The 19,457-nt window shown below is 36.9% G+C and overlaps 1 protein-coding gene across 5 annotated transcripts; it reads left to right on the forward strand.

The window, feature by feature from the left end:
- The first annotated feature begins 29 nt into the window (after window positions 1-29).
- RAB36 (RAB36, member RAS oncogene family) lies at window positions 30-19,394 on the forward strand. Of its 5 annotated transcripts, XM_072024595.1 has the most exons (14): window positions 142-520; window positions 1,242-1,363; window positions 2,726-3,025; window positions 3,757-3,845; window positions 4,963-5,051; window positions 8,130-8,195; window positions 8,702-8,803; window positions 10,953-11,017; window positions 11,615-11,666; window positions 13,265-13,346; window positions 13,986-14,076; window positions 14,619-14,738; window positions 14,973-15,052; window positions 16,010-19,394. In XM_072024595.1, exons 4-13 carry the CDS (start codon window positions 3,777-3,779, stop codon window positions 15,035-15,037), a joined length of 801 nt encoding a protein of 266 aa, XP_071880696.1. In that variant the 5' UTR covers window positions 142-520; window positions 1,242-1,363; window positions 2,726-3,025; window positions 3,757-3,776; the 3' UTR covers window positions 15,038-15,052; window positions 16,010-19,394. The 5 variants fall into 5 exon arrangements, with proteins under 5 accessions (XP_021132718.1, XP_071880695.1, XP_071880696.1 ...); XM_021277043.4 differs by lacking the exons at window positions 142-520; window positions 16,010-19,394 and adding an exon at window positions 30-122 and having other exon boundaries at window positions 14,973-15,551; XM_072024594.1 differs by lacking the exons at window positions 142-520; window positions 16,010-19,394 and adding an exon at window positions 47-65 and having other exon boundaries at window positions 14,973-15,551.
- Window positions 19,395-19,457: the final 63 nt, after the last annotated feature.

Genomic DNA, 19,457 nt, shown 5'->3' on the forward strand with positions numbered 1-19,457 from the left:
GTGAATAAACACTACGCAGCCAAGCGCTCCTTTCTCTCTCCTGTTTCAGGCCTTGCGTCTATAGCGTAAATAACGCGTTTTACGGTAGCTGTTGTGAATGAGTGGCGTCAACGGCGTAGTTGGTGAATAGGAAGCGGGGGTCTCTGCTAGCGTGGGACGCGGCGGGCTGCTGCGGAGCGCGGCAGGCCCCTGAGGGACGGGAGAGTGCGAGGGAACGGGGCGGGAGCTGCCGTGGTGCCGTGCTCTGGGGTCCCTCCGCACCCGTGTCCTCTGCAAAACCGGGAGGGGGGGGTTCGTGCCCTGTCCACAGATTATAAAATATTTTCACTTGACAAAACTGGAAAACAATCAGGTTGAACAAGAGGCAATCAAGTTAGTGGCGGTGACATAGTAGGCTAGTGACATGAGGTGCAAGGAGGCAGGGGAGCGTAGTAGCTTTGGGTAGCTTTTTTTTCCTAGTCTCTACAGCATGCTACTATAAACAGCTAAACTGCATACCAAGGGTTTCCATTGCAATTAGGTAAGCTCACATAACCGTATTCACTATTTAGTCAAATTTTTAGAATGATTCAGTGAAATAGTATTGTTCATAGGACACTACACAGGGAGCACACATCGTAGTGTTTATAGCAGAGCTTTTGAGGTGGTCTGTGTTGTCAGTGTGGCCTGACATCAGCAATAAACTGAACAGCTTGTGCTATGAAAGGTTATTTCTCTGCAAATAGAGAAGTTACTCATATTTTTCATTATATTTGAGTTACAATTATCATAATCGAAGTTCTTAAACTAGATTTTACAAAGCCAAAGTCAATCAGATCAGCCGGATTAAAAGAAAACACAGGAATAGATTGTCATTGGGTGATGAACAAAATCCATAGAAGAAAAGTATGACTAAATTAAAGTATCTTCAGGAAAGGATGCATTTTTTTCTGTATCATTTTAGAGAAGATTATTTAAAGTAGAGTTTATTTTCCTAGACTAGATTTGACTTTTACTAACCAAATATTTTTAAAGGTTCAACCTATTTCAATAGAAGAACGTGAACTTTTCTCAATGTAGGAGGGATGGGGAAAATCAAAGACATCTCGCTTCCCCCTGCTTTAACTCTGTTCTCATCTTCTTGGTGTGAGTCCTGGCTTGTCCCTCACCATAGCTTAGTATACTGATCTTAGTGGTCATGACATTAACTAATATTATACACAGTTTCTGAAGGCTTTCTCAAATCATTTGTCTATTCACAGAATCTGCAGCTGATACTGTTCCTGCACCATTGATGTAAGAAGGGGTATGATGCCATGGAGACAGAATATTCCCAGTGCTCCTAGGTGACCAAGCTCTGTAAGAAGAGAAAATTTGGATCATAGTACGTATAATTGTCAGTATTTTCAGCACTTTTGTGTTTCTTAAATCGTTGGTCTTTTTCCTCTAATGGTGTGGTTAACTTGTTGGTTTGGTAATTCAATGTATGAGAGAAAGATTAAATACAATCAGTAAGTGAAAATGGCCTTTCAATTTTAAAATGTTTCTGTTTGATTACCTTAGTCCCTCCTGGACTTTGGATTCACTGTGGCTGTTGAATTGATTTTTTTTTTTATTATTTTTTTTTGTAGCTTAGTTTGTGAAAGCGCTCTAGTAGACAAACAGTGAGTCATCCTATGTATGACGGATTTTTACATGCCTAGGATGTATTGAATCAGAACTAGGAGAAAATGGAGAAAGCAAGTGACAATGTGATGTTCTTACTGGCTGGGAGGGTTTTCCATTTTATTTTCAGAACTATTATTTTAAGAAATTAACGTTCTCTTGAAATCATTCAATCTTGCCAAAAGGGCAGGAGCACATCATAAAAAGAATCTAGGCCTGTCTGGTTTTATAGAGTCAAAAGTAGCATGATGGCTGGAGCTATATATATATATGGTTAAAATAAATACTGTAATGCCACCTTCTTTGCTGAAGAACTCATCAGCTACAAATCTGGTATTTTGTTTTGTTTGTTTTCAGTATGGCTGAGATCACATGACTGCCTGAAGTGATCCCTTACCAAAGTAATTCCTTGCAAAAGATGATAAAACATTAATTCTAAATAGTGGACTGGCAATTTTGTTGAGCGTAATTATTTGTTTATGGTTGTAAAACAACAGGAGTGTTTTTTCTTTTTTTTATGTATACTTCACAGTTGTTTTTTTTTTTAATTACTTGTCCACACTGATTTGACCTTTAAAATTTTTAGTGTGCTGCATGAATAGGAGAGGCTTATTTCCTGGATGTTAGGATGCCCAAGCCTGTTCCAGCATTATCAAAATATTATTATTATTATTATTTTTGAATATGAGAGCTTTTATTTTTTCCCAAAATCTGGAAGCTTAAATACCAATGAAACAAACAGCAAAATTGTTTAACATCCTAAATTACAGTGTAGCATACTACATGCAGTCTAAAGTAATGAGTCGATTAACAATACTTAGGCAATACAAAAGAGTGGTAATATTTCTTTCTTCTTGCTTTTATTGTTTGGTATGTTAAGAACCAAGATTACTAATGACTAGAAAGACATTTATATAATTCCAGATGGCTCATTGGTGGTGTGTGCATCCTGACTCTAAACCGTAGATGGAATCCAGTTGAAATACTGAAAAAAATCCCTTAGGAATTCCTTTATAATTGCTATTATGCTTAATATTAACTCTGTAACAGTTCCTCACTCCTTCAGTTCTTTCTCTGCTAGGTTAGTCCTGCTCCATGTATGCACACATACAACTATCGTAGAAGAAAATGAAGCTATTAGGATGAGGAGACTGTTGAGTTTACTAAGGAGCGCTTCCTGATCAGAGGAATCCGAAAGGCCGCTAAGACCAGTTTGTTCTAAAACAAACTGCATATAGTTCAGTTACTCCATTCCAACCCCGCCTTCCGATCTGTGAGAGAAGGGAAGGAAGGGAGCTGTTGCCAGCCTGTTGCTATGGGCACGCAGCAGCAGGCTGAGCTGGTTGTGTAGCTGGGATCCTGCCGCATCAGCTGCTGCACGGTGAGTCCTCCTTACGCTTTGCTGCATGATGAATGTGCTTATTAGAAACATGCTTTTGAATGCCAGTAAGAAATTGGTATTGGTACCTTATTAAAAGTCCCCTCCCCTAACAATCCAAAAGGCTTCATTGCATAACCAACACACGGTGTCTCAAGTGGGATATCTTCATGCATTTGTGGCTTTTGTGTGAACGTTACTCTTCCAAGTCAGACTGTCTACTGATGTAGCTCTTTCTGAGGTGATCTTGGATGAAAGTTTCACACCAAGAAATGTAGCAACTACCTTGTTCCTCCTTTCCGCTTCTGACCTAGTGAAATCAGATATCCCCTCACATTAATAAATGTGCTTTATGCAGACTCATTTAAAATAATAATGAGCAGGATTTTTAAATTAAACATTGCAAAATTATTTGGGGACTAAACTGCTAGCACTTAGGTTTAACTAAGTATACAGTTCTCTGCCCTACTGCAGAATTAGGCAGTGCTTTGTTGTTAGAGGAAACCACTATTTCTTACTACAGTTGTGCACACAGAAGTTGCCCTTTTTACATGAGAATCAATTTTCTTTATCACAAAGTCAAAGAGCTGCCAGTTGTACTGAAAGGAAATGTGAAAGGAAATGTGAAAGGTGATGAGTCCATAAGGAGGGTTAATTTTTTTTTATCATGTTTTCCCCCTGTTAAGACAACTTCTAAACATCTTGTTTTTCTTTACATGTTTTCTATCTGGTAGGATTGAATTGAATTTGGAGGATGAAGTCCAGCCTAAAGCATATGGTTCCCCCAGTGAGTAGGGACAGAATAATCTCCCAGTTTCCTAAGGTAAGCATTCTTTATCCATGTGCTCGGAGTTTGTAGCACCTCCCACATTAAACTATATTTCCCTTGTATTTTATTTTAATCTACAGTTGATGCCTTTTTCTAGAATTGCAGATTTTTTAAGGTTTTCTTTCAGAGATGAATGTGACCTCATTTTCCCATTCAGTGCTAATATACTTAATAATAATGTTTTCTTCCTCAAACCTCAACAGAAAGTGACTCTTGCAACAGGAATGTTATCTTATAATACCTGTTCTTTCAGCCAAACATTAATAATTACCGTGGTTAAAAAGTTCCTCCACTGAGAGGAAATGAGAACCATAGCTGGTAATTAATACTCAAAAAGACTAATTAGATCTATGTGGAGTTTTTGGTTGAACAATTTGAGGCAATTTTCATTTTCTGTGTGTGCAGGAACCTTAGTCATGCTGTAGATCAAATGTACTGTAGAAACACAGACAGAAAAGATCATTCTTGCCCCCAAAGAGTTTTATACTTGAAACGTAACAGAAGGGTTGAGGACAGGGAAGGACTAAGTATTATCACTCTCATTTTCTCTTTCTTTTTTTTTTTTTTTTTCAAAATATCATTTTAATAGGAATTAGCATTTTTTCACGCTTGATCTCAGCTGCATGTTTTACTTTTAGTTTTATGAAAACCATCATTGTTGTTTTCCTCATTTTTAACCTGCTAAGCTTAATTGAAAACTAGTAATAAAATCAGTTCTTCACACAAGTAAGAGATTTTAAAGACTTTGCAGTAAGAATGATTTGCTCGTGCCATTCTCCCACCTGTGTTTTTCTTGTGTGCCTTGGATTATTGGAATAATTTAAAATAGTTATTATGTTAAAGAGTGGTGAACAAATGTATTTGCTGTGGAAGTTTAGCTAGAGTTTGGATGCTGACACTCAAAGGTGGTCAAATGACCTGTTCAAAGGAATTTTTACAAATATACCTGTGAGGCAGTTGTACTGCCTTCTAGCCCAAGCTATCCCTTTTCTTAATCTTTGGTACTTCTGTGTTTGACAAGCTCTTTGAAGTATTTTTCCTTACTGATTTGACTTGTTGCAAAGTAGACATCACATAGTTTATCCCAGTCACTGTTCTCTCCTGTCTTCAGTGGTACACACCCGAGGCCTGTCTGCAGTTCAAAGAGCACTTCCATGCGCAGGTCAGAACTGCTTGTCAGCAGAGTGCTGGAACAGTTGGGTAAGTTGGTAAGAAACCAAGTGTGCAATGAAGCACATATTTTAACCTCTTCATAGCCTCCTTCCTTTATAGGCTTTTCCTGATTCCTCATGTTCCTCACTCCCATGCATTTAAAGACAGCTGAGCCCGTCCCCATGCTGGTTGACAGAGAATGAATAAAATGCCTCTTCTTTTTACAAGTTTTGAAGATTCTTTTCCTGCTGGAATAAGTAGAGTTGGAAAAAATCAGGTTGCTGTTTAGCAACAAATAGCTGCACCCTTAGTTTGAACGATTAATTGACAGTTTAGCATTGAGCCTATGCAAGTCAGCACAAAAAGCAAGTTCTAGAGCAGTTAGAAGGAATAGGGCAGATATACAGACACCAACAGAGAAAACAGGCTACATATGGAGTGTACCAAATGAGCACTTGATAAAGGCTTTGGACAGATTTAAACATAGCGGTTTTGTTCCTTGACACACATAAGGATCTAGTTTTAATCTTTTAATAGTATACATGCCGAGAAGTTGTCTTTAAATGTTTACTTAAAACTAGATCCAAATTCTGGAGTAAATACATAGCACTGAAAAATAGATTTTTCTTTTTTATGCCTTTTTCATGTTCTTTGTTTTCTCATGTCATGTCTCTCCCAGGACAGATACTTGCACTCATTTAATTCCTGAAGCAAGGCAAGAAAGCTAAACTGTGTTAGAAATTATTCCTATTCTGTTAAAGTACATAACTGTATGTTTTAGTAATAAATGCTTCTGTGTCCCAGTGTAAAAGATCTTTCATAAAGTGAAAGATCTATGAATACTGACAGTTAGTTCACTAATCTCTTAAATCTAGAGCTCTTAATTACCATGAGACTTGTCATGATATCCATCTTTGAATGGAATTTTTTACTCATTTCACTATCTATTAATTTTACTTTTTTTTTTTTTTGAAGAAAAAAAAAAGCCAAAATATGTCTCTCTGAGAGACATCGATGAGTTAATAGCTTTTAGAAGCATAGCCACTGTTTTACTTCCATTTAAATTTGTTACAAGTGTCATGATGATTCTGTTGGCAAGACTTGTTTTAGTGAATCAAGGCATTTTTTCTGCTCCATAACCAAGATGTATCAGTTTGTTTTTTTTTTTTTTTCCTCAGAGTACACTGGAACACCAACTAATTTATTTTGTATATGTACAGCACAACTAAAAAGCTTTCCATTCTGGCTTTGTGAATAAAATGAAAGTACTTTCCTGTCACTTTTCCAATCTAGATATGATTATTATTAGGTTATTTTTTGGAAGGGTGTGGTGGTAGAAGGGACAGACAACTGAATACTTGGTACAGGAATTATGAAACATGTCAGGAATTACCATTATTTTCCTTTTCCATTATTCCAAGTAATAGGATAGTTCTTTGTCATTTGGGAAGGTACTCTGAGAAATTCAGTAGCTAATGGCTATTTTTAAGACTCTTGATATTCAATCAGTGTGTTAAAATTTCTAATCTAGGGAGTGTTTTCTTTTCTTTTCTAGAAAGTATTAATGGAACACATACCTTCAAACCATCACTTGCTATTTTTTTGCCTTTCCCTTCAGGTAGTTGATTTTCTTCAGTATTGTATCACTAACAGTTATTTAGGCAGAGACATCACCAGGTTAGGGGCCTGTGGCTACCAAATTTGCATTGACTAGAACAAAAACATGTGTTCCTTTTTCTGAAATATAAGCTGTGTAGCTCACCAGTCAAGATTTAGACTGCTTAGAATCACTAACTTGAAATTACCATTGCATTCAATAGAAGATTAATTCCCCTGTTTAAAAAGCAATTTCTTAATACAATAGTATATTAAACCTCTTAAACCATTTTTGTAGCATGTGCATGGGAGATGTCAATCCAAGTTTCAGTCAACAAATAACGTTACATTCACTTATCCACCTGTACCTCCTAACATATACACTACATTTCAATTTTAAGAATGCAGGTTGAGTCACCTAAAGACCATCTGCTGTATTCTGTGGGAGGACTCAGAACAAATAAGATTATTTGTATGAAGCGAGCTTCAGATTAATATTTTTCCAGATAGTCAGGAAGTGTATTGGCTCTTGCCTTTGGTTTGTTGTGTTTTTTTGTTTGTTTGTTTGTTTGTTTTCCCAAGAGACTAATTTTGCAGTGGGTTATTTTGTTATTGCTAACTTCTTGTTTGTGTACTTAGGACTTGATTCTGTATTGTTAAAGTCAATGAGAAACTTGTAATTAATTTTAATGACAGAATAGTCTAAACTTCTACTCTTTAAAGGGCTTATAAAGATGTAGATACTATATCACACAGAATCACAGAATTTCTAGGTTGGAAGAGACCTCAAGATCATCGAGTCCAACCTCTAACCTAACACTAACAGTCCCCACTAAACCATATCCCTAAGCTCTACATCTAAACGTCTTTTGAAGACTTCCAGGGATGGTGACTCCACCACCTCCCTGGGCAGCCCGTTCCAGTGCCTAACAACCCTTTCAGTAAAGAAATTCTTCCTAACATCTAACCTAAAACTCCCCTGGCGTAACTTTAGCCCATTCCCCCTCGTCCTGTCACCAGGCACATGGGAGAACAGGCCAACCCCCACCTCGCTACAGCCTCCTTTAATGTACTTATACATAGCAATAAGGTCACCCCTGAGCCTCCTCTTCTCTAGGCTGAACAAGCCCAGCTCCTTCAGCCGCTCCTCATAGGACTTGCTCTCCAGGCCCCTCACCAGCTTCGTCGCCCTTCTTTGGACCCGCTCAAGCACCTTGCACACAACACCTATGGTCTTGTGTGCAAACTGACAAGTGTATATACTTGCAAGAGCTTCTGTCCCATAGCAATATATTTAAGAAACAACATACAGAGTAAGAAATGGACTATTTCTTCTCCAGAGTTTTGTTTTGTGACCTTTTCTTTCTTACAATTTAAGATCCTGTTGCAGCACTGTGGCATTTAGTTGAACTGGAGTTGCAGATGCATGTATTCATCGCATGCTATTTAAGGATCTAAGTCAGAATTGTTTTAGTGAGAGCATTGAAATGGCTACTAAAAGCATTTAGTGTTTTCAAATATTTCTAACAGGCTGAAAATATCCAAAGTGGTTGTGGTAGGAGACCTGTATGTTGGGAAAACTAGCCTCATAAACAGGTACAGTATATCTCAGCAAATGGTTTGCATCTTTTCTTTTACAAGTTCAAAGTGTATCACTAATAGCAGTAAGCTTTCAGTTTACTGAGTATGTATCCAGTCAAATATAATACAATGTAGTATTTGCCAGATGCTAAAAGTAGCTCTTGTGCATTTTGTGTCCAAGTCCCTTGAACAGAGCACTGAATTTCTGTAGCTTGTTATTACCATGAGAGCCAGCTGTTTATATTTTCAATTAATTCTTCCATGTTTCTAAGAGAATTTGGTAAGTTTTTAATCTTATCTATTAATCACATGTTCCTTTTGTATTTATAACCCAAAATGTTACTTCCTTTTTGGTAATCAGTTTCTCAGTGCTTTTATGTATGCTTCTGCAATATATAGCCACTCCACGGTTAGTTCATGCTTTTCTATGTAATTTACCCTAGATAGTGTTAGTTTTTCAGCTATTTATAGCCAGGTGTTGCTAGTATTTCATCCTTTCATCCTTTTTTTCTTCACTGCAGATTTTGTAAAGATAATTTTAACCGAGATTACAAGGCGACCATTGGAGTGGATTTTGAAATTGAACGCTTTGAAATAGTAGGAATACCATATAATCTCCAGATGTAAGTTGAAACACTGTGGTTAAGTATCACATAGAGTACGGTGGAGTTTGAATTGCTGCAGGCTCTAATGGAATAAAAAAAAACAACAACAAAAAAAACAAAACAAAACAAAACACAACATTGCAAAATACAGGTTCTCTACCTGGATTTGCAGTTTAAGTTAATAAATAAACAAATAAATACATATATACTCCTGTCTTGGATCTCTTAGCCTTAAATATGTTAAAGTTTTGTCAATGAAAATTAGTTTTGGGTGTCTTGCTACATTTCATTACAGTTCTGCCTTTTTTACTCAAGTTTCTCAGAAGAGAAGCAGAAGCTCTTGTAACAAATTTGTCAAGTGCTATTGTTGTTCCATACTGTCCTTTGGATTTAGTGTGTGTTACGATCGTGGAACTTGACTTTACTGGGAGAGTTTATTCCTGCAGCGATTGAAATCAACTGTAATGTGTCCAGTGATTTCACTGTCTCTTAATTGCAGCATAAGTGGTTTTCTTTAATACATAGAAGGCTGAAGTGAGTCCAAAATCTTTCTGATTTTCACCTTGGTTTATCAGCCTATTGGGAATCCTGGCCTTCTCTTACCTGCTTTGGTTCTGCTTAAGGACGTCCTTTGGTATTCTAAGCATCTAGCTATATTTTTTCTGGAAAGAACGTTACTGAATCTACTCTGTAGTGTGATGTAGAGCAGAAATAAGATGCTCTGTATGAAGTATTTTAGTGCATGAATCTTAAAACCTTTTTGCTTGGAAACACATTTTCTCTGAAATCTCAGTGCCTAAAGACGCAAATAGATGGCTAGTGGGATTTATTGGAAAGCACTCAATTTCCCACTGATTTCAGTGTGACTGTGTTTTTGAAAATTCTGTCAGGCACTGTCTTCTACAAAGACAGGCAGAGAGAGCTGGGGTTGTTCAACCTGGAGAAGAGAAGGCTCCAGGGCAGCCCTATAGCGGCCTTCCTGTACGTACAGGGGGCTGCAGGAAATCTGGGGAGGGACTCTTTGTCAGGAAGTGTGGTGATAGTACAAAGGGTAATGGTTTTAAACTGAAAGAGGGTAAATTTAGATTAGATATTAGAAAGAAAGTCTTCACTCAGAGGGTGGTGAAGCACTGGAACAGGTTGCCTAGAGAAGTTGTGGATGCCTCATCCCTGGAAGTGTTTAAGTCCAGGTTGGATGGAGCCCAGGGCAACTTGGTGTGGGAGGTGTCCCTGCCCATGGCAGTGGTGCTAGAACTAGATGCTTTCCAACCTAATCCATTCTATGATTTTTGGAACTTGAGTGCCTTTAACAATCTACACTGAAACATCAGTACTTTGTCAGCTGAAGCAAGAAGATTCACAGGCTGAACAAACTGAAGGTTGCCTTATCTACATATTCTTCAGTGGCTGGGTAAAACATTTCCATATGATAAGCACTGGTGCCCCCTCTAGCTGAGAGGTTTTCATACATGCTAAAATTGCAACTATCAATGACTGGTAGTGCTATGCTATAGCAAAACCCAAACATCTGTAGTACTGGCAGTAGCTGGGAGAAGTGTATATCGTATACCATTTTTTTTATTAAGAAGCACTTCTGTCTGTCCTTCTTTCTTTCTTTTTTTTTTTTTTTTTTTTTTAATTCTTCATTGGTGTCATTAATGGAGAGGTATCGTATCATAAGTTACAAGATTCTAGTGTGAGCTAAAACATAATTTAGCTAGTATTAGCCCAGAAAATAGTTTCAGAATCAGATTGCCCTAGAAATACATAGAAATTACATAGATGAGGAAATGATGCTTTAATAAAAGTTTTTTTGTTTTTTTGTTTTGTTTTGTTTTTTTACCATGCAAACTATGAATGTTTGAATTGTGTTTCAAAGAACGGTCTCCAAAATGACCAGTTAGAAAAATAAATAAATAAATAAATAAATAAATAAATAAATAAATAAATAAATAAGGATAAAACCAAAGTTAAAATGGCTTCATTAAATAATAGGCCTTTACTGTATTTCTATCAGTAGTTAATGAATAACATGTTCCAGATGGCAATAATTCTCTGGTATCACATTCTTCTCCAACGTGTACCAGTCTGTTGCTTCATTAGCATGTTTACTCAGGTTGCGCTAGGTTTCATTAACCTGGAGTTTCTTTTTTTCTCCATTGCACAGATGGGACACAGCAGGTCAGGAAAAGTTCAAGTGCATTGCATCTGCTTACTACCGAGGAGCAGAGGGTGAGAACAATATTAATCTGACCCTGGCTGTGACAGGATATTGTACTTTATACAGAAACATATACATACACCTATATGTGCTCCTTGGAAAGGTACCTGTAGACACAGTATGGTGGAATGGGCTCTCCGTTATTGGAGAGAGGAAGAAACTGAAAACCTCATGAATAGATTACTTGTCACACCTACAAGCTCTGAATGTTATGATGATGAAGTAATAAAGAATGGCACCTGTGTCTAGAGTGCAAAGAATTTCAATTTTTGGTAAAATTTTTGCTAGACTGAGAAGTGTATACCTCTAGTATTCCTATAAGAGGCTTTTTTTCAGGAATTAAAGGGGTCCTAAAATAAAAGGAGTATTTGATCTTTACCTTTAGTCTGCAGACTACAGCACTATTAAAGTTGAAGACTGAGGATGGCAGTCTTACTGGGTGCTAGAGAAGGAAGGGGAGTAAACAAACCAGTAATCTCCCACCTCCCCTATGTTAAACCTACTGTTGCACTTTGTATATAAGCATTCTTTCTATTTCACAAGTTGAGTCGAATTGGAGAGACTTCTGATGCACTTTTTTACTTAATTTATTTTTTCTTTTATTGCAGTTATAATAACAGTGTTTGATCTGACTGATATCCAGACTTTGGATCATACCAAGTAAGTTTCTGTGTTTTGGCTTAGCCTTTACAGCTTTCGCAGGGGGGTTAATTGCCTTCTATGGCCTGTAGTTACTGAGGACTTGTGAGATTATGGGTGTGTTTTGAGCTATGAAATAAATGATGATAAGCATGTGTTTGGAATAGTTCTGAGAAAAATGCTGAACATAAATTTGAACTTCATCTTTGGTTTGCTTTGTAGTCAGTGGAGAGAAAAATGCACTTAACAAGGAGCTGGATCCTTCCAAAACTAGACATACAGGAAGAGATGAAGTGCATCTCAAAAGTATCTGTTTTTTCCTCCATTTGCTATAAACGGACTAACAGGTTTGCATCTGATGTCGATAATGAAATCAGTGTGATGCATCTCATGCATGAAGTCTCAAGAGTCTCAATATTATATTATTTGTCTAGTTTCTGTCGTGATTCTGTTATAGTAAAACAGTTCAGTTGGAAGGGACCTTCAAAGGTCATCTAGTCTAACTGCCTCATCACTTCAGGGCTAATCAACAGTTAAAGCATATTATTGACACCATTATCCAAATGCCTCTTCAACAGTGACAGGTGTGGGCCATCAACCACCTCTCTAGGAAGCTTGTTCCAATGGTTGACTGCCCTCACGGTAAAGAAATTTTTCCTAACGTCCAATCTGAACATCCCTGGCACAGCTGTGCACTGTCTCACATGTCTGTCAAAAAAAAAAAAATCCCCCAAAACAAAACTCAAGGTGTATATATAGGTATAGCTAAATTTGGTAGTTCAAGTACTTGAAATGTTTTGGCTATAGCAGCACACTAACTGATGTGAGCGAACTTGCTCTGTTTTTAGTGCAGGCTGCAAAACCCAATGTGGATCTGTGATCCATACTGTTGTTACCAGACTCAGAGCTTATATATTTCTAACATACTGTTATGACTGTAAGGCAGGTATGTGTTTCTCTACAATCTGTGCTCTGTCTTATTTAAATGTGTATTAGAGTATTTCTTTAGAGTACTGCTGTGGTATTTAACTCATTTACATAGGGCTTTGTAAAATTATATATATATTAGTGTCTCTGCTTGGTTGAAAATAATTGAAACCTGTGAACCTGATTTCCACCCCACACACACTCTTTTCCCTCCTTGACTTGTGTTGGATGACTCAAGAGGAACTTGATTGCCAGAGTAACAAAAATATAAAAGTTTATGAGACAAGAGTCATGCAGCCTTCATAGGGAGATATTTTGTAATCTTGCTGAATAGATTTCACTCTTCTTTATTCATTTCTTATCTAATCTGCTGTATTGTTCATATTTTTAACTCTGCTTCTTGTTTTTTATTCCTTATCTCTATCAAAACTCTGTCCCCTCTCCTTATACTGATAAATAATATCTCTGGGTGTTAATATTATTGCTGAATTTGCACTCTACACCAGGCATGTTTGAACTTTTCCTTAGTTGAAAGCATATATTCAAAGGTGCTGGAATAGCTCCTGTTCCCTTCCTGTCTAGAAAGAGAGGCTTTTGATACTCTCACAGAAGTTCATCCTCTTACTTTTTTTGTGACCCTATTATATTCCATACTTCCTCTGACTGACTCTCATCTCTTTTCTGCATTTCAGACAGTGGCTGGAAGATGCTTTGAGGGAGAATGAGCCAGATTCCAGCTTCATATTTCTGGTTGGAACAAAAAAAGATTTGGTGGTAAGCAAATAGCAAGATACTGGTATGATTGATCATGGAAGATAAATGAGAGGGAAAATGGTCTTAAAATAACATGCAAGAAAGCAAAATTTGTTAAAGGGGGAAAGAAATTGTAGTCTTAGAACAGGAAGAAGAGGTAAAAGAGAAGGGGAAAAGAGTATTAAAAAAAGGGATGGGGAGAAGCTCATGTGCTTGAGTATAGTAAAATAGAGTAGAAAAAAAGGGATCCGAGACAGAGGCAAGAAGGATTAAATGGAAAGAACTGTATTTATTATTTGGTCCTGTAACTCTTCTGTTGAGAAAGATAGAGTACCAAGAATGTGAAGATCAATAACTGGGCTGTTTGCTGCTCTCTGCTGCACTGTATAGTTAGATACAGTGGTCAACCTTCTTGTTGTTTTGTTTCAATGCAGTAGAAGGTGAACAGAGTCTTCCATTTTAGAAGCAATACTAAGTAATTTCTTTTCAAGTATTAGAACATTTTTGCAATAGTGCATGATTACACAAGTTACAAGGTAAGGACAGAAAGGCCACTGTGAAAACTGTCCGCCTCACAGAATAGGTGCTATCAGTACCACTGTATTATTACTAGCACAGATATACTTTTTATCTTAAAGATATTTCTTGGTATTTACTCAGTCAGATGCTGTGTGTGAAAGGACAGAGATAGATGCTATCCGCTTTGCCAATGAGATGCAGGCAGAATACTGGTCGGTTTCAGCCAAAACAGGTAAGTTACTGCAAAGGATATTAAGAATAAAGTAACCACAGAGGCTAGTGTTAAAGAGGGAGGAAGTTAAAGTTCCTTATTTCAATATCATTTATTTATTTATTGTGTTGCATTTTGTTGCTATTAGAAACTTCAGATTTATTAATGGTTGATTTTATTTGAGCATCTGTATGTGTGCTTACATTGTCCTGTTTATAGAAAGGACTACTGAGGTTGCTGTGCAATGTCTAAGCATGTTTAATTCATGGATAGTTACATAAACACGTGTGTGCACTGCTAGATATATTAGGAATGAAACAATTATGCCACAAACTGAATTCTCCTCGTTGCTAATGAAAAAAAAAAAAAGTATGGTAGAGGATACAATATTCTGAAGTGGAAAAAAATGAGACATTCTGTCTGCAGTGATCAGAGAGAGACTGTTGGAAATGCCTGATCCTTCCCAGTATTGAGTGGTGGTGTGTTCAAGATATGCTTGTTCATGTTTGATCATGCACTGCTGTGCAGTTGCAAAAACGTATTGTTGCTGTCTTGTTTCCTAGGGGAAAATGTCAATGAGTTCTTTTCCCGAGTTGCTGCCTTGGCCTTTGAACAGTCCATGATAAAGGAGCTGGAGAAGACCATGGGACACATGGCTCAAATTGGGACAGGAAACCTCATCAGTATGTTAAATTTTGCTTCTTGTGTGTATTTTCCACATTTATGCTCTCAAGGACTGGGTAGATTTTTTTGAGCATCAAAGCAAGTGTCACAGATCTGCAAGCATATTAACTTAAGTGTCTTCCTGAGTTCTGGCATGTAAGAATGACTTGGGATGCATCCAGCTTTTGTTACCCTTAATATTGGATGGTATCATTTCTTGTGAATTGATTTTTATAACTTCTTGGTTTCTACAGAACTGGAAAAGAACCTGATGGAAATCCCAGAAGGCAACACTCAAGCCAGCCCAAGTTGCTGCTGACTGTCAGCTGCTTCTGCAAGTACCACACTTCTCTGTAGTCCTTCATAGAGCACCTGCAACAACAAAAGCTCTCAAATCGGAAGTAAAAAGTTGTATTTTTGGAAATGAGGGAGGAAAATCTTATCCAAGCTTTCTTTCTGAGCATTCTCTTACTGCTGCTGCAGGTTCACTTGTGCTGGATGGTACGGTTGTTAAGTAAACTTTTCTTTCTGTAGTGGAAACATGACATGCTTGTCTTAATGCAAGAAGATGTTGTCAGCACCATGTGCTCACCTGTCTGCCAGAAAAACTTGTAGTCAAATGTTAGGTAACTTTACTGTGTTGGGTTTTGATAATTCTCTAGAAATCTTGAGTACTGAAGTTGCATTCTCATGGGAGCAGAAAACAAATGGCAGTTCAGAATAAAGGCTGCTATCCATCTTTTTTATTTCTAAAAACATTATTAGGTCATAGCATAATGTTACTCTGACTTGCTTTAATGTATTCCAAATGCATTAAAGCAGTTGCAAAAGTGTTTTTTTTTGTTTGGTTGTTTTTTTTTAATAATAAGAAACAGGTATGGAAGTACACAAATGCAGGCTGCATAGTTTTCATTGTGATTTTCTCCATCCAGGAAAAATCTGTGCTTTTGTCTTTTCCACTTGAGAATCAGAGCCCAGTTATTTCAATATTTCCATGCTTGGGAGAAGTCCAGATAGGAGCTTCGTCGTTTTATCCCAGCTGCCTAATATTTTGAAAGTGCTACCAGATAAGAATGCTATAGTTTTCCCCTCTCTTGAGTAAGAAAGAATGGATTGCATAACAGTGCGTGGCAGAGAAAAAATAGAGTTCATGTATTCCATCTTCCAAAGAGGATGCAGAATCCTTTTCTGCATTAATCTTCTTGAAGATTGTCTACACTACAGTTCTATTATGTTGCTAAGAATAATTATTGGTATTTTATTCTAATTTTGTTTGTTTGTTTGTTTGTAGTAATGTAACATGATTCTGGAACCGTATGCAGTCTGAGTCATGAACTTGTTCATCCCTGTCTGTGGTAGGAACTCTGAGCTGGTAAGGTTAGATTCAATGCTGCTGCTAAACTTGTAGTCACTCTTTCTGCTTTCACTGGACAAGATAATTTGATCATGTTATGCTGGGAGCAATTTGCTCCACTGCATACTGGAAGCTGTAATAGTAGAGAAAGAGTTTTCGCCATTTTGTGAAAAGTTTTAAAAGTACGTGTTGGTTTAGAGAGGTAGGAAAAGATGTACTCCCAAGAAGACACATGCTTGGTAAGCCCTACAGTATTTGCTGTATGAAGATGTTGTTACTGAATGCTTACTGTAGAACCTGCTTTAGAACCTGCTCTCTGGACATCCTGTTGTTACTTGGTGTGCTGGCTGGATCAAAAATCATTGCCCCAGTTCTGGCTTTTCAAATACCCTTTGACATAACGTTGTGCAATCAGTTATTTAGAAATTGCAACCATTGTCTAATAGAGAGAGATTAGCTCTGGGCACCGCTTAATTTTACATAAGTAAAGCAGCTCTGGAAAGCTCTTCTGCTCTTTGGGCAGCCGTGACTGATGCCAAAAGATTCTGCTGTTTTAAAAGTCATTCCTGCTGACAAATGACATTGCCAGAAATTTGAATGACAAATAACATTGTCTGAAATTACTGTAATATTTGCTCAGTATACATGAAACTGTGTTAGTATGATTGATTTTGGTAACTAGGTTTCAACTTCAAAAATAGATAAGTTTAAAAGGAAAAATAAAAAAACCCTGTAAAAGTTATAGGGAAATAAAATAAATGCATATTGCTAAACAGAAAGACTGCTTCTCTAGAAAACTCTTTATCAGCTGCTTATGACTTCATAATTCTAAGATTCAAATCCAGAATTAAATGCTATACTGGCATAAGAAAGAGTGAAATAGGTTTTTTGTAATGCTCTAATATTTCTTAACTGCAACTGTTTTAAATATGGAGAGACAAAGAAAACCCGTGGACAATTACAAGTTACAGTTTCAGAAGATGTTTGTTCAATTATTACAAAAACTACAGTATCTGGAAAACTGAGAAAATAAAGATAAATATTTGATAATGAATCTACATATCAAGCTAAAAAAAATCTAGGCTCTCAGCTATTTTTAGTCCAAAAATTGTTTCCTAAGAAATAGAAAATATGGAAGAAAAAATGGCCTAAAGAGCCTTTACTTTTATTAAAAGTAAATTACATTTATACTTCTATGATTTATGCTATGAACTAGAGGAGCTTCAAATGATATAATGAGTAGAGATCTGGGAACACTTTTTCTCTCTCTTGTTTTTTTAATCAGTCAATCTCCTATTTGGCTATTGTGCTGATTCTGTTGGCAAAGACACAAATGTAGCATTTGGTAGAGAAGGTGAATATGTGGGGGTATGTAAGAAGTTATTTATCCAAATGTGTGATATTTTGACCTTCTGATGTTCTGTGTATTTCGTCTCGCAAATCTCTTTCACAAGATGATGAACATGTACTCTGCTTGTACCATGCTTTCCACTGAGTGGGCAGCATAGCTGTGATCTTTGTGTTCACTGAGTTTGAATGAGAGTAGAAAAAGATAGTTCATTCTACTGCAGTGTATTATGTATGTATATGAAACATCTTGCATTTGAATAATGCTTTTCAGAAGCAATTTTAGAAGCACAGTGGAGCCACAAAACCATTCCTGTGTACTGTGCTGTGGATGAGTACTGCTGTCCTCGGGTTATGATAGATAAATAGAAACTCACAGAAGTAGTATTGGTGACTTTTTAAAAAATTAGTCCTCTATTTTCATATGGAAAACTTTCTCTGAAGTAATTTGAAATTCACAATTTTGTCTTTCTTTCATTCAGTTATTCTTAGTTCATTTCTTTATTAAAGACTTTATTGTATGAGTAAATGATTCATAAAGTAGTTATTATTGTAGAACCGGGTTTCAAAGTTGTTTGTTTGCTACTTATGATGAATAGGCCTGAGCTTCGGACCAAATTTTGCTTTCATATATATATATTTCTTGGACATAAGCTGGTGTCTTGTCATGCACTTTGAACATGCCAAGAGAAGAAAATTTGAACACACACTACCAGATAGTGTTGTTCTGAGGACAATAATGTACCTGTAGGTGGTCAAGTTCAGCATTGCTGCAGCAGTACTCCTTCAGATAAGAATTGCCTATACCCACAGCACGTTTTGGCAGTTACACGTGGTTGCTGCTGAGCAGACAAACTGCTCTGGTTCCGTCCTGGAAACATTGATAATGGTCCTGGAGGCCAAAAGGTAGGTTTTAGGATGACATGCCTTGTCTTCTTGTCTAGGCTAGGTGCAATTCTTGTGCAAAATCAGAGATGTAATTTCTTCAGCAATGCAGTCATGTTGCTAGGAAAATCAACTGGGACAGTTTTTCTAATGATTCAGTGCATTGCTTGATGTCATTATTGTTTTTTATTGTCTGTAGTTCCAAAAACTTTATGCAAAACTGTCAATCAGTAACTATCCCCTGGCAGTGGTCTGACTCCATCCAATCTATGACAGATGCTTTGAGACTTTATTTCTTTTAAGTCCCAGTGAGACTTCTCCTGCAAAGAACTCAGTATTAATAATTGATAACCTAAAATGAATCTTAGATCATATTAGCACAAAGGAAACCTAACTTTAGTGGGAAAATAAACATTAGTTTGCAAGTTCTTAAATGTTCCTGTCTGGTCTATGTTGTATTCTATGCATGTTATTCCATTCTATCAGCAACTTCATTTGTTTTGAAGAATCCTTAATATTATTAAAAACAATGTCAGAACAACTACATTAACTCTAAACACAAACATAATTTTATACCAGTTGAAAACTTCAGAGTGATCATGGCACCAGTTTCAGCACCAGCTTCCTTGTGGAATTTGCCGGTGAGAAGTTGGATAACTTAAAATTCAGAGAGAGTCTGAAGCAAAGTTAAAGAACAGGTGTAATAATCTCCCCAAAGACGTACTAGTATTATGCTGTTTCTTGTCTTAATAAGTACAAGCTAAATGGTTAATGAGCTTCTGTTTAAATAAGCACATGTATCTCTTTGAGGAAAAACTGATAACAGATCAAAAGCCATTCAAGAAATAGTCACCTGGCAGGCAAATTTCATTTTTACTGTAAAACCATCTTTCATTTTAATCTTTAGTGGTATTGTTTCTGCCATTTGAGTGATTATTTGACGCTTAGGGTGTTATTCTTTATATTTTCATAGGTCATGTGATTCAGACCTTTAGTGTTGGTTCTCAGCTCAGGCTCACCTCACTGAGGTACAACCAGAGTTCATTCTTCATGAGTAGATGTCGTATTCTGTGTCTTTTCGGGTTTTCATCAATAGTCAGAAGTTGTTCTGGGGAGTGTAACAAAGCTTACCAGTGTGCAGATGCTATGAACT

The sequence above is a fragment of the Anas platyrhynchos genome, chromosome 16 (assembly GCF_047663525.1).
Source record: "Anas platyrhynchos isolate ZD024472 breed Pekin duck chromosome 16, IASCAAS_PekinDuck_T2T, whole genome shotgun sequence".
Lineage (NCBI taxonomy): Eukaryota > Metazoa > Chordata > Aves > Anseriformes > Anatidae > Anas > Anas platyrhynchos.

What these genes read in the sequence shown, in the direction of transcription:
- RAB36 (XM_021277043.4), top strand. Translation starts at nt 3,777, where the DNA reads ATGAAGTCCAGCCTAAAGCATATGGTTCCCCCAGTGAGTAGGGACAGA. An exon ending in TTACTACCGAGGAGCAGAGG is followed by an intron (nt 11,018 to 11,614) that starts GTGAGAACAATA and finishes CTTTTATTGCAG; the next exon opens with TTATAATAACAGTGTTTGAT. An exon ending in GTCGGTTTCAGCCAAAACAG is followed by an intron (nt 14,077 to 14,618) that starts GTAAGTTACTGC and finishes CTTGTTTCCTAG; the next exon opens with GGGAAAATGTCAATGAGTTC.